General features: G+C 37.1%; 1 protein-coding gene across 1 annotated transcript in view; it reads right to left on the bottom strand.

The window, feature by feature from the left end:
• The window catches only part of LOC136830101 (uncharacterized), a 66,354-nt gene that overhangs the window by 3,066 nt on the left and 50,118 nt on the right, over positions 1-13,170 (bottom strand). Inside the window, 13 exon segments of the mRNA XM_067089294.1 lie at positions 179-318; positions 923-1,087; positions 2,209-2,374; positions 2,891-3,009; positions 3,212-3,270; positions 4,495-4,588; positions 5,295-5,383; positions 5,736-5,831; positions 6,461-6,602; positions 6,761-6,840; positions 7,448-7,613; positions 7,930-8,075; positions 10,900-11,088. Of these exon segments, the coding sequence (XP_066945395.1) occupies positions 179-318; positions 923-1,087; positions 2,209-2,374; positions 2,891-3,009; positions 3,212-3,270; positions 4,495-4,588; positions 5,295-5,383; positions 5,736-5,831; positions 6,461-6,602; positions 6,761-6,840; positions 7,448-7,613; positions 7,930-8,075; positions 10,900-11,088 (1,651 nt within the window).

Below are 13,170 nucleotides of genomic sequence, written 5' to 3'. Positions count from 1 at the left end.
AGGCTGTATTTTGTTGAGGGTGCTGTGTGTGACATTTTGTTGTATGCATGTTACGTTTCTCTTTGTTTTAATCTTTTATTACACATGGTGCCTCTCGTTTGTATACAGAGTCCATTTTTCATCTAGATTGGGAGATAGTTTCTGTGCATCATTAACTAAGTATTGTACTGCACTCTACCTGGAGCGATGGTGTGGCTTTTGTGGAGGGTTGTTGCCAAATCCTACAACAAATGAACGGCCGTTGGATCCTAGAATGTAGTTTATTTGTTTCTCACCAAATGCTCTGTTTGCATCAGCATCAATACCTAATTTAGCTCCTGGAAAGATAAAAAGAATTTAGTGCTTTTTCCTCTGACAATGACTCTTTTACTTGTAGAGTACAGTCTTTTTTGTTATAATAACTCAGAGCTTAATTTTTTCCCAGTGGAAATCTGATAATGCTTCAAGAGTTGCCAAGGTGTTCACTGAAATGATGTTTCACTGTAGAGTAGCCAAAACCAGACGTGATTCTACTCTCGTTGAGATGTGGAACAGTTAGTCAAGAAGTGACCAAAGAAAAAACTGTACAGAGTAAAATCATAAGACAGGTTAAATTACACTAGGGGGATACAGTATTGCAGTGATCCATGGAGTGGACAATAGTTGCAAAAACCACACATTTCTGTACCACCATTTTGCTTCAGAAATACAAGAGTCCTCTATTATTGCTAGTTTTCTGTGAAGTACAATTTTCATTCATACAAAACTCTAGAAAATGAGGACTAACAAGTAGCTTAAATCCTATATTCCTCACTGATTAAAAATGTGAGGTTGATGTTTTAAAAGTCAGGGCAACTCATGCTGCCAATTGCATCTAACAGAGTAATGCAGTCAAGGACACATGGCAAAGCAGATATTTTTAGAAATGCAAGTAGCTCCTTACCATGAGGCCAAGGAAGGCAACATTTGCTGCGTGACGGTTCGTACCCCATTGGTTGATGTAGATCAGTCCCCGAGGAGTGTACTGAGCGTTGTTTCTCAGGTAATTCAAGAACTGAGAGAAGGTGTTGCGGTACAAGGGGTCAGAATCCTGCATTGTGAACAGAGCCTGAAAAGGATTAGAACAATCAGACCACAGGACAAATTACATAGATCATTTTTTCTCGGGGCTGCTTGAATGCTGGTAAATCATACGCGTATACACTGAAAGTATAAATTCAAATTAATTTCTCTATCTACTGCACATAACTGAAACTGTGTGTTTACAAAAGTGTATCTAAAAAACAAGTACATTTACAGCATTACTTTAGGCACAAATCCTAGAGAGGAAAACAGGAAATGAGTAAGAATACAATTCATTACTATCACATCTTTCAAAGCAGCACAACAGCTCGAAGCATCGCCATAACATGAGGACATGCTCTCATTATGTGAACTCTGAATGTTGTGGCTATATACAGTATCCTTGTTTAATTGTTTATCTGGCATAACTTGCGAATGGCCACATACAGACCTAGGTGATATCCTACAACAAGAAGTACATGAAGATACAGACTACTGAAAACTTCTAGACTGTAGAATCTCATCATCTTCATTCATTTCTGGAAAGCTGCAAAGGATATGAAACATCTCAAGAACCTACTCAATTGCAGAATCACTAGCATCAGTAAATCTATATTCTTAAAGGCTATAATGTATAATGATTTACCCTGTGAAGATTCTTACCAAGGATTCTTGGTTTTTAAAAACATCTAATAATGTTAGATTACTGCATGTTTCATAAGGCTGGCCCCGAGAAGAATTGAGACAGAAAAAGTTGAAGTTGGACAGCAAAGTGCAAGGGAAAGCACTTCAATATTTTTCAAGGTATTTGCTCATTATTTTTTTTTTCTAGATGATGAACCTCAACCCATAAGGAATTCAAGAAGAAAGTGCACAATATGAGGTCATTCATCGCTGAAAGGAAAATTGAGAGTAAAGGAGGTTTTACAGGTTTAACAGGAGGAAAACCTAGCAGTTGCACTATGAAGCAATTGTTAAGAGAGGGTGGAAAGTAGGATGGAAGAAAGAGGATAAGATCGGAGGTGGAGCACAGTAAAAGAGTGAAAGGGGTTGCAGCCAAGGGCCGAAGGGACGCTGCAAAGAACCTTAGTAATGCCTACAGCGCCCCACGTGAGGTGCACTGATGACGCTATCGCCCCTACAGGGGAAAAATGGGATAGTACTTACATATACACCTGCTTTTTTATTATCCCAGCTGAATTCTGTAGCACCGTGCTGAAGTCCAAACTCATCCCAGTGTCTTCGAGCTTTTTGGATGTAAGATCTGTCGCCTGTAGCTCTAGCCAGCCAAAGCGCTGCCCAGCACAACTCGTCACCGTAACCACTCCATGACCTGTTTGTAATTGTGAGAGGAAAATGTGCCTTAATGACGGAACATCTGGAAAAAGTCTAAAAATCCTTCATTAGTTTATATTTTTGGTAGGGGAAAACTCACATCGAAAATTAACTTTTAGCTGCTACAAGAAACATCAGATGAATACCACATATGCTACTTAGAATAATGTGTTTGGGAACTCTGTATTAGATACACTCCCTTAGTTTCTCTTCAAAGCTATACTCTGAGAACGCTAACCACCCAAGTTTCTGACTAATAACTTGTTCCACACAGACACATTCCCATTACAAAAACTTATAAACTACTCTACATTATTTTTTATTCAACACTATCCAGTGTTAGGAACCATGATCAGTATTCTACAGTATTCATATCTGGTTTTAGGACTATACTCTTTACCTAGTATTTAGGAGAGAGCCAAGTTTTCAATTCCATAAAACAATTCAGTATTATAAGGCATGGACAGATACTTTTTTAAAGTTAGACTGAATCAATATGAACCCTGATACTTGCCTGTAAAAATTTGCAGCCTGAGGAATGGAATTATCATAGGACTGGCGATGCCGGTCTGCAAAATCATACAGTTTCTTTGCTGCCTCCAGACACCTTCCAGAATAAGCGGAGTCGACGTCCTTGGTTGGGGGAAGAAGAGGATTTTCTTTTATGTTCATTCCAGAGTGAGAATCTCAGACTAAATTCAGGATTTTAAACCTAACACTTTAACTTTCCCTAGCTCCACCTTTCACACTGCATTTAAGAACAAACCTTTCAGGAAGGATTCAGTGTTGTTCAGTTACTTAACGATAGTCGTAGTCTGCAGCAATCTCTTCTTACCTTAAAGACGATAGATGCTGCAGCCAGAGCAGCTGCTGTTTCACCCGCTAAGTCTGACCCTGTTGATAAACAGTCTTGTCAGATTGCAGAATGATCTAAGAGGACTTTTTTTTCCAGGGCAAGCATGTGCTCTTTTCAAGACCAGGCTTGAAGAAAGCAAGGAAAAGAATGAAGAGGGCAGGAGGGTGAGGTTCACCAAGGAAGTGGTACAGTTCTACTAAGGTCAACTTATGCAATTTAACATTATTTGAACATTATTTTGCTTTGACTTCCGTCAGTGGTTTTTACTTGGTCTTTGTCGATAAGCTCTGAAAGGGTCTGACAGCTTTAACTTGCATGGAATAAGGATGGATTAAAAGATTATGAGACTCTGATGAAAAGAAAATTTCCGCTGTGAAGGACAGAATACTACACAGAACCAGCTCAACTTCTGGCCTCTTGTTATGTTTCCCATCAGCCCATCAAGTATGTAAACTGCTCTTCTGTTCAATTAACTGACCATTCTACAGCAAAAGGGAACTGACTTCCAAATACTAATTCTGCCTTTCTATTTGAAGGCAGATGATGTCTGCTAGCATCCCACACCATTCCGGGACACAGCATTTGAAACTTTTCAAGAAGCTGGCACTTGTTCAGAGACACAGCTGGGATTTCGTTCCATGAAGGGATGGGATGAGGAGGCCAAAATTTTATTGGGAACTAGTTTTGTATTCATACTCATAAGTACTGCTAATATTTTGTCATTGGTGTTTAGTTATAGATTATACAGTTTAGCTCTTCTGTTGACTGTAGAGTTTGTTGTAATGGTTAAATTACTTTTCTGGTTTTTGTAATTTTTTAAACTTGTCAAACCTTCACCAGTCTACACTCATGTCCTTGCTTCCTCATTTTGGACAAGAATGAGTTCCACTTAATGGGCTATGCAGTAAATCCCCCGCATTCGCGAACAGCTAAAATCAGCGGATACTTATAACCCCTCTAAAAACACTTAGAACTGCCTATTTTGATAGTTTAAACACAAAGAAAACCCTAAAAATATTTATACCTGATTATTTTAATAGTTCTATCACAAAAAGATCATTTAGTCATGAAAATATGGAAATATGGTAAATAGTGAAAAATACCGCAAAAAGGCGAATTTTCTGCGAATAGTGTATATATATGTTCCACAGAAAAATCCGCGAATACTGAGACCACGAATACGGGGGGTTTACTAGTACATGATCAAGACCTCGTTCACTGACGGCTCACATATTTGACTACTCCTGACAGAAGCAACTAACCTGGGGCACTGCTGGTGATTTTGAATGATGGTCTGGACATGGTCATCTCCTCTGGCCTCCCCCAGTATGCGTGATCAGCATTGCCGTCACCAACCTAAAAATAAAAAGTTGAGTGAAATACCATCGTAGGGTTAGGAAATACTGTGACATACCAAGGAACAACATAATGTTTTGACCAGTGCTAAGTTTCACTAATTCACTTGTCAGTCAAGCAGCGAATAAAATGATATTTTGATGGGACTCTCAAACAAGTATGAGAAGCAATTCTCCCCTTGGCTATTTCCAAAAGTGTTCTGAGAACACCTTTCCCAAGCACTACTCCCAGAGGAGTTTGGAGTGCATTTTTTTCTTTATTATTTACAGAAGGTATTGTAGAGCACTTTTTCATTTTCTTTACACTTCAGAGGAAAGACCTTTTCTCCTATAACTATTTACATATGATATTTTACAGAACTTTTTTCCCTTTTCATCTCGCAGCAAAGAGAAGAAAGAACTTTTAACTGTTTGCTGGAAAGATTGGAGAGCATTGCCTTGTACTTTTTCTCCCCGCTATTTACAGAGCCAGAGAGTTCTCTATTGAATGAAAGATTGTAAAGTCCATATTTGCATACAGTCTTGCTCATTATCAAGGGTCATTATTGCATTTACATGTTGGTTTTGTCACTGAAGGGTTCTTTCTTTGCTGTTACTGCATTGTATATTTTGCATTTTAGATCCCTACTGATTATCAGCATAAGTCCAAAACAGGAAATTATATTTCCAGACACCAATACCAACAGGCACATTTGGAAATACTCTACCTGACCATAGAGTTCAGAGTCACCGGTTTGTGCTTTGAGGAAGTAGTCTGTCGCCCATCTGACTGCAGCACGACCATAATCCAGTTGCCCTGAGACAGTTAGAAATGCATCAGAAATTCTTCTAAAATCTTAAAAACTCTGTGAAATTTCAACATCATACAGTATTTATAGCCTATTAGGAAGGGTAGTCCTATGCTCTCGAATTTCACAATACTCAGCGAAATTTGTAATATTTTTTTGCTTGCTTCTGAACACAAAGCTGACCATAAATTGTCATGTAATACTCCCATGATGACCAATCTAAAACTACGGTAAATTTATTTTGCATAATGTAACATATTCAAACATGCTCCTCTGAAAATACTTTTGTAATGTTAACATGGAGTGATTATCATCTTCAACAACAAAAGACTGTCTACACAGCAACAGATTCTTCCTTACCAGCAGCCCTCTGTCCTTCTGCAAAGTCAACCAAACCCCAGGCAAGGACTGTGGCTGTGAAGGCCATTGGGAAGCCGAACTTCACATGATCACCAGCTGATGGAAGACACCAAAAGAAGATGATATGAATGTTGTGCACCTTTATAACGATACAGTTCACATGAAAACCAGAGATATAATGACAGTCACTTATTCTGCAGAACTTCATAGCACAGCAGTGTCTCATTTATATGCACCACAGGAAAACTACAGGCACAATAACTATGCTGAGCCGTTGACGAATGGCGTGCCATTTCCTAAAACCAGAGGGAAATTACAATGATATTGCAGATGCCACAACATAATATAACCCTCAGAATTTGTATGACTTTTGTTTCTGGTTTACCATTTACCAATCAACTTTGCTGGATGTGTAAAATGAAATATCATGGACGTAACATTGCTGATCGTTGTTTACTGTGATTATTCACAAAAATAGGGTTCTAGTCATCTTTTTCCTGAAGCCCAAGCCTGGCCCATTTCCTGGCACTTTGTAAACTCAACTTCTCGAAGACTTCAACGACTATCATTGCTCATGGTGTGGATGCATGCTGCAAGATCTACAGAGACCAATTATTGTTGTGGGCCTTCCAGTCTCAGTGACAAGCAACTATATTATATTTACTAACGGTAATTCATCCTCGAACATCAAATAAACTGAAGAATTTCAAAAGTGATAGCCTTACCGTCATAGTATCCTCCCGTGAGGTCACGGCCTACATCCGAACCATCCCTCAAGGCAGAGTCCTTCCTCCAGGTCACCCTCTGGTCCCCAGGAAGCGCCCCAGATCGCTGAGCTTCGTAAAACAGGTAAGACATGCACAGCGCCTGCAGGAAAACATCAGTCATCATTATTATACTGTCGTCAAGTTTGAGTGTCACTTTTCAGTCATGGATGCAGAAGAATGAGGAGAGTGCAGATTAATCTCAGTGGAGGTGCTAGACCCGTCTCTTATTCAACTGCGCGAGAAACAGAGGGCTCTTACCTGTGAGTAATCGTATGGGCCCATACCGGTCGGCCTGCAGTGCGCTGATGAGGTTGGACCGGTGCTGGGCGTACTGGTGCCTGAAAACAAGAGTAATTTTTTAATGTGACGGCTGGACTCTTGAAGCAGGCTCAACCAAACAGCAATCGGAATATGAATAAGTCAAACTTGGAGTTGGTTTCAGGTATGTATGCACATGTGTATGTATGTAATCAGCCCATATGTTTACAGGCACCTGTACCATTTTCAGTGCATCCTCAGGAGATAAGACCAGTCTTGTTTCACTCTCAGAGATTTGCTTTTCCGTTCAGGACAAAGTTGATGTAGAATAATTTGTACTGTATGTATAGGATGGTTCTAAACCAATTATTTTTATGCCAGAATGTTATATTATAACTGGATACCAAAACTGACAACTGAAACTGCTGTTTAAAGATTTAGAATTTTCTGAAAGTAATTCTAAAAGTATGTGAAATACAGAGTAAAACGATAGTCCAATGCAAGATTCTGAGGAAATGGGAAATCATCTTAATTCAATTCCAAAACAGATTCATCAAGAATGCAATTGACTACACAATATGGTTATTCAAAAAGAAATCGGAATCAAGACTAATCATTATGATTCAAGGCTCTATTTCTGGCCTTCCAATACTAAATCTGTCAAACTAGAAGGATTACAAAACTCACCACAGACATCTACTCCATTCATGACTGCCCCAACCACAGTGGGTTTCCCTCCATTATAATGAGGTGTGATCATGAATTCTACCTTCCATCCTGGTTGGGCTACCCACCCTGGAGAGAGCAACTTGAAACGGCGGTCGTCCACCTTCTCCGAGACTCCACTGTCAAACTAAACAAAGAAGAATCAAAATAAAGTTACTGTTCAGTGAAGACAGTGGATAAAAGACAAAAAGAAATGTTTTATCAGATGTTCAACAAAAGAATAAACGGTATGAAAAAATCTCCAAATTTGAGAAAGCAATCAGGTAAGCATTTTCCTTTGCAATGGCTCGGCCTCAGCAACGAAGTTTAAGACTAACACTTGGTAGCACTTTACTTTCATTCATATCACACACTGGAACTGCACTTGTTTAGTATTTAGATTTGATTCACGTTAAGTACGTCGAAGAACAATCTACTTGCAAGAGTCATTCAAGTACACTTACCTCTAGGTGATTGACCGCATTATCAAACCTAAGTTCGAGGGTCAGTCCAGTGAACGAAGTTGAGGCTGTTACAGAAAACCTAGCTTTATAAAAGCCTCCACCCTCACTTGTTATGGCGATGGAAGAGCACTGCTGGCTCTGAGCACCTGCAAAAATAATAAATAAAAATAATAATACAATAGCACTTTCATCACTAGCATTTAGAACAATCAGTTTTTTAAATATAACATCTAACTGACATATACTGTGCACACACACTTTGTATTACACCAGTCAAAAATTCTTGAGAGGCATAACACTGCATTTATTTTGTAATCCAGAAGTTGTTACATCCAAATTACAACCAAGGGTCAAAACTGGGTTTCTGATCATATCAAAATGGCAAGTACCTTTAAGATTTGTGCAATTCTACGATCCTGGGTAGTCTTGGAAGCAAACTGTACAATACCATTTAGAGCCACAATTTTATATAAACTGCATTAATGAATGTACATATATTTAAAGATATTAATACCATTATCTGACTCTACATAAACTTTATCACTTAAAAAAAAAGTTAAGTATACCTTAGTTTAACCAGACCACTAAGCTTATTAACAGCTCTCCTAGGTCTGGCCCGAAGGATTAGATTTATTTTACATGGCTAAGAACCAGTTGGTTACCAAGCAACGAGACCTACAGCTTATTGTGGAATCTGAACCACATTATAACGAGAAATGAATTTCTATCACCAGAAATAAATTTCTCTAATTCTTCATTGGCCAGTTGGAGAATCGAACGTGGGTCCAGCAGAGTGCTAGCCAAGAACGATACCAACCCGTCCAATGAGGAACTAACTTTATCAATTAATTCACAATGCAAAATATATGTGAAATGTTATAAATAGTAACACATTGCAACTGACTCATGTATGTAACAATAATCTTGAGTGACAGGGTTATTCTAAGCAACTACTTCTATACTCTAAACTGCCACATAATGATTTATTAAGTGCACTGTTACCTTGGATAATATATTAGAGTCAGACTGAAAAATGTTCTCAACTATAAAATAATAATGTATTACAGTATTAATAAATCAAGTAGGTTAAAATATTCAAACAATTACGCTAAATATAGAGTAAAAAAATTGGTAACCCTACAGATACTGTTTATAGCCCAAATATTGCCAATTTTATGCTATGAGTTTTACGAAAATCTCTTATTGTATAATAATCCCCTACACCGCCAAATCAAAGTCCTTCAAAAGAAGGCATCGTGCTTACCCCATATAATAATAATGGGAAAAATGCACGTTAAACGAAGAAGAAGCAGAGAGATCTGAACATAAAAAGGCATCTAGGCTTACTTAATATCTCATATCATTGAATAATAGATGTTTTTCTAATGCTACTAAAGACCCTCATAAAACAAGATCCTTCTTGAGTATTGATATTCAAATTATCATTAACAACATTAGGTTAGGTTGGAGGGCTTAGTTTTCATTTTGTCTTTTCCCCTACCCCAAAAATCCTGGTGTCCCACTAAAATCACTAGGTTCATTTGGTATGAGAATCAAATTTTCAACTCTTGGATGGGATTATGGTTTAAAACAATAACTTACCAATTGCTAAACTGTGTTCAAATGCCACTCAAGCTGTATATTTATAGCCAGGCAAAGGGTGCTGTCTAAACAGTTAGGTTAGGCCAAAGACTATGGTTAAAGGTCATGGTCTGCGTGCTGCAAGGCACGGGAATACTGTCCTTCGTAAAATAAAAAAGAGGCAGTCACACAATATATTGTTTATTTTTTATCAATATACTGTTTATTAATATGGTTTACTGTTAAATAACACAGAAAACGGCGTAGGCTACATAATGCAGTACATGTGAAATAGCCTAATTTGAGAAATTTATCAAAATATTGAAAAATTTTCCATCTTTCATACTTGTGGGGCTGGTATTAAACAAAGTGAACAAGGAATTCAAATCCTATGAAGCTTCTGCCGTGCTTAGTTGCCAGGCCCTCGGGATGAACGTAAAAATATCGCCGTTAATTTTAGTCTTGGATATTTCGTGAAGTATGTGATATTCATGGACCAATAAGGAGTAAGAGATTTGCCTTACCAATATACCCAACAGAACGTAAGCTACGGTAGGCCATATAGGATTATGGAAGTCAAAAATCTTGTTTTATCCTCAGATAACTTTAACTTAAAATTGAACATGTGGAGTTATTAGTCTTCAAGATCATTGCCATTTACAATCATAGCACGTGCTGCCCTCTATAACATTGTTCGATAGGCCGATGTATCATGTCAATACAAAGTCAATATACATCAGACTTCAATTGAACTTATTGCAGTAACATGCATTATGCCAAAGGAATTTAAAAGTTAAGAAATAGTGCAAAGATAATAATTCAAGAAATAAGAAATTACAAAACGGAACGGTCTCATCACAAAAGAAGAAAAAGATCCCAAGATCTTAATCGACAATTATTGACTAAACCAAATTATAAAAAAAAAATTACTGGGAATTAGACTAAAAAAGAATTGTCAGTTTAACAAGATTATTTTTAAAAATAACTAGACACTGACTCTTGATCAAGTACAAAGGAAAGGTGAATATAGTGCAGTATGGGTGAGATAACTTGGGAATTTATCGAAATAATGCGGGAAATTTGCCGTCTTTTGTTTCATCTTTGTTGAGAAAAGTGGCGTCTGTCAGAGCCTTTCTGCGTAAAATAAAAAAAAATAAGCACAAGACGGTAAATTTCTCATATTATATGGGTAAATTTTAAAGTTATTTGTTATCTTACCTGTACTACATCATATAAACCCTTTTTTTATATTGTTCAGTTAAAAAAAAACTTTAATAACACCTCGGTGTCGAGACTGGTATTAAAAAAATTAATTACCATGTGACGTCATTTCTAAGAGTACCATTTACACTCAAGTCTCTTTAAAAATAAATACCAAAATTTGCTAACCTGCTACCAGACCAAGCAGAAGCAGAGCCTCTGCTAGAAGAAGGGGCATCTTCAGGATTCCACACATGACCACGTCTCCAACGGCAGCCGCAGCAGAAGAAGATGGCGAAGAAGAATTGCTCCGTCTTTTATTACCGAGACCGCCGAAAGAGAAGGCGGGTTCGATGTACTGTGACGCTGCCAGGCGTAAGAAATGTCAAAGACATGCCACAAAAATAGACTATTTGTTGTTTGCCAGTTATGGTAATAAGTTCATTTACTTATTTTTCTCGTCTGTACAATGATTTTTGTACACCAAATAATACTAACTCGAAAGACAGGTGATGAGATTCATATTCAATACTGAACCGAAACCATTTATTTACAGTTACAATACAGTATATACAGAAGTACAAAGGTTTATACTGTATTTAAAAAAATATTTATACAAAATACAGCAGTGCACTGGCTTGCAGATATCACAAAAAGAAGATGGTTTATTCTGCTATATGCGAATGAATTAATTATTACCTTTTACAGAGTCATTATTTGATAAGTCTCTAACGTAATATTTCTGGTCAAGTTTGTGTTATTTTCTTGGGAACAATAATTATTCAATAAAACGTTAACAGAAGCCCATGTTATTGATTTTGCATATTTATTAGTTTTAGTTAACCTTTGACCTTTATAGGAGGATTTTACATTCACGTAAACAATATTGACATTCAACAACTTCTGAGTAAGAAGGCACACGGCTGATTTTTTTTTTTTTTTTTAAGTAATAAAGCTTGAATAAGATACTCACTGAATATCTTTAAAACTAAATGAACATTTTGTTTCGCAAAGGTGGAAGGGGATAACTCTTTTATTGACAGTTTATACGAACGTCTCAAGAGCAAACCATCTTCTATCTCAAAGTTTTTTTTTTTTCAGAGCTAAATGGTGCATCATGAATTTTATTTTCTAAAAAATATGATTTCCATGAAAGGAGAACCTATGGAACCTCACTGCTTTATTAATATCTTACTGGCCAAGCTAATTATTCCTGATACGTTCCAACAAATGTGCTGAATCATACACGGAAAAAAAGTGTTTGTTTTACTCTGAAATGGGTGGGAATACATGGTAGCAGCATATTGATGTTACATCGCAAAACACGGTGAAATCTATTTTTTCTAGGCCTATAAAATTACTTTCTTCAACGTGCAATGCAGAACATCAGCTTTCATGCTTTTAATGGGAATGATATGTACAACTTCTTTGAATTTTCAGGTGGTCTTGCCTTTAAAATGCTGCCTTGATTGAATCATTGGAATTTCCGCTTGTCACGTGAGATTGAGGAAAAGTTGACGTCGCTCGAATGTTCGCTGTTCCAAAGAACATTCTGTCTAGAAAGAATTGCTTTTGCGTTTTTGTTTAGCACTTGAACTTAGTTTTGATGTTAGTTCTTTGTTTACTGAATTGCCATTTGGATGTCACAGAAAAAGGCATAGACTGGATAACACAGTTTTGATGCTAGTTCTTTATTTGCAAAAGTGCCATTTGAACGTCTCAGAAAAGGGCATAGACTGGATAACACTTAGTTTTGATGTTGTTCCTAATTTACAAGATTGCCTAGTTCTTGATTTACAGAACTGCCATTTGAATGTCTCAGAAAAATGCATAAACTGGATAGCAATTAGTTTTGATGCTAGTTCTTTATTCACAAAAGTGCCATTTGAATTTCTCAGAAAAATGCATAGACTGGGTAACACTTAGTTTTGGTGCTAGTTCTTTATTCACAAAAGTGCCATTTGAATGTCTCAGAAAAAGGCATAGACTGGACAACACTTAGTTTTGATGCTAGTTCTTTATTCACAAAAGTGCCATTTGAATGTCTCAGATAAATGCACAGACTGGATCTCTTCTGTCTGCATTTCCTGTTATTTTCTGTAATCTCTTTCAAATGAACACCATATTCTTTGGAAGCTTGAACTTCAAGTCGATTGATGGCCCCAGTAGGCTTATTCCATGCGAATAGTGTTTTATCTTCCGATTAATAATAATAATAATAATAATAATAATAATAATAATAATAATAATAATAATAATAATAATAATAATAATAATAGAAATTGTCCTACCAGAGTGACAATATTGCTTATAAAATCCTGAGTATAAAATCCTGGAATGGAACACAGAATTTAGGCTAATGGCCAAGCACTGGGACCTACGAGGTCATTCAGCGCTGAAACGGAAATAGGCAGTGAGGAGGTCTGAAAGGCGTAACAGGAGGAAAACCTCAAAGCAGCC

The sequence above is a fragment of the Macrobrachium rosenbergii genome, chromosome 46 (genome assembly GCF_040412425.1).
Source record: "Macrobrachium rosenbergii isolate ZJJX-2024 chromosome 46, ASM4041242v1, whole genome shotgun sequence".
In the NCBI taxonomy this organism is placed as follows: Eukaryota; Metazoa; Arthropoda; class Malacostraca; order Decapoda; family Palaemonidae; genus Macrobrachium; species Macrobrachium rosenbergii.
Note: the sequence above shows the minus strand (reverse complement) of the source record. Positions and strands in the feature narration are given on the sequence as shown.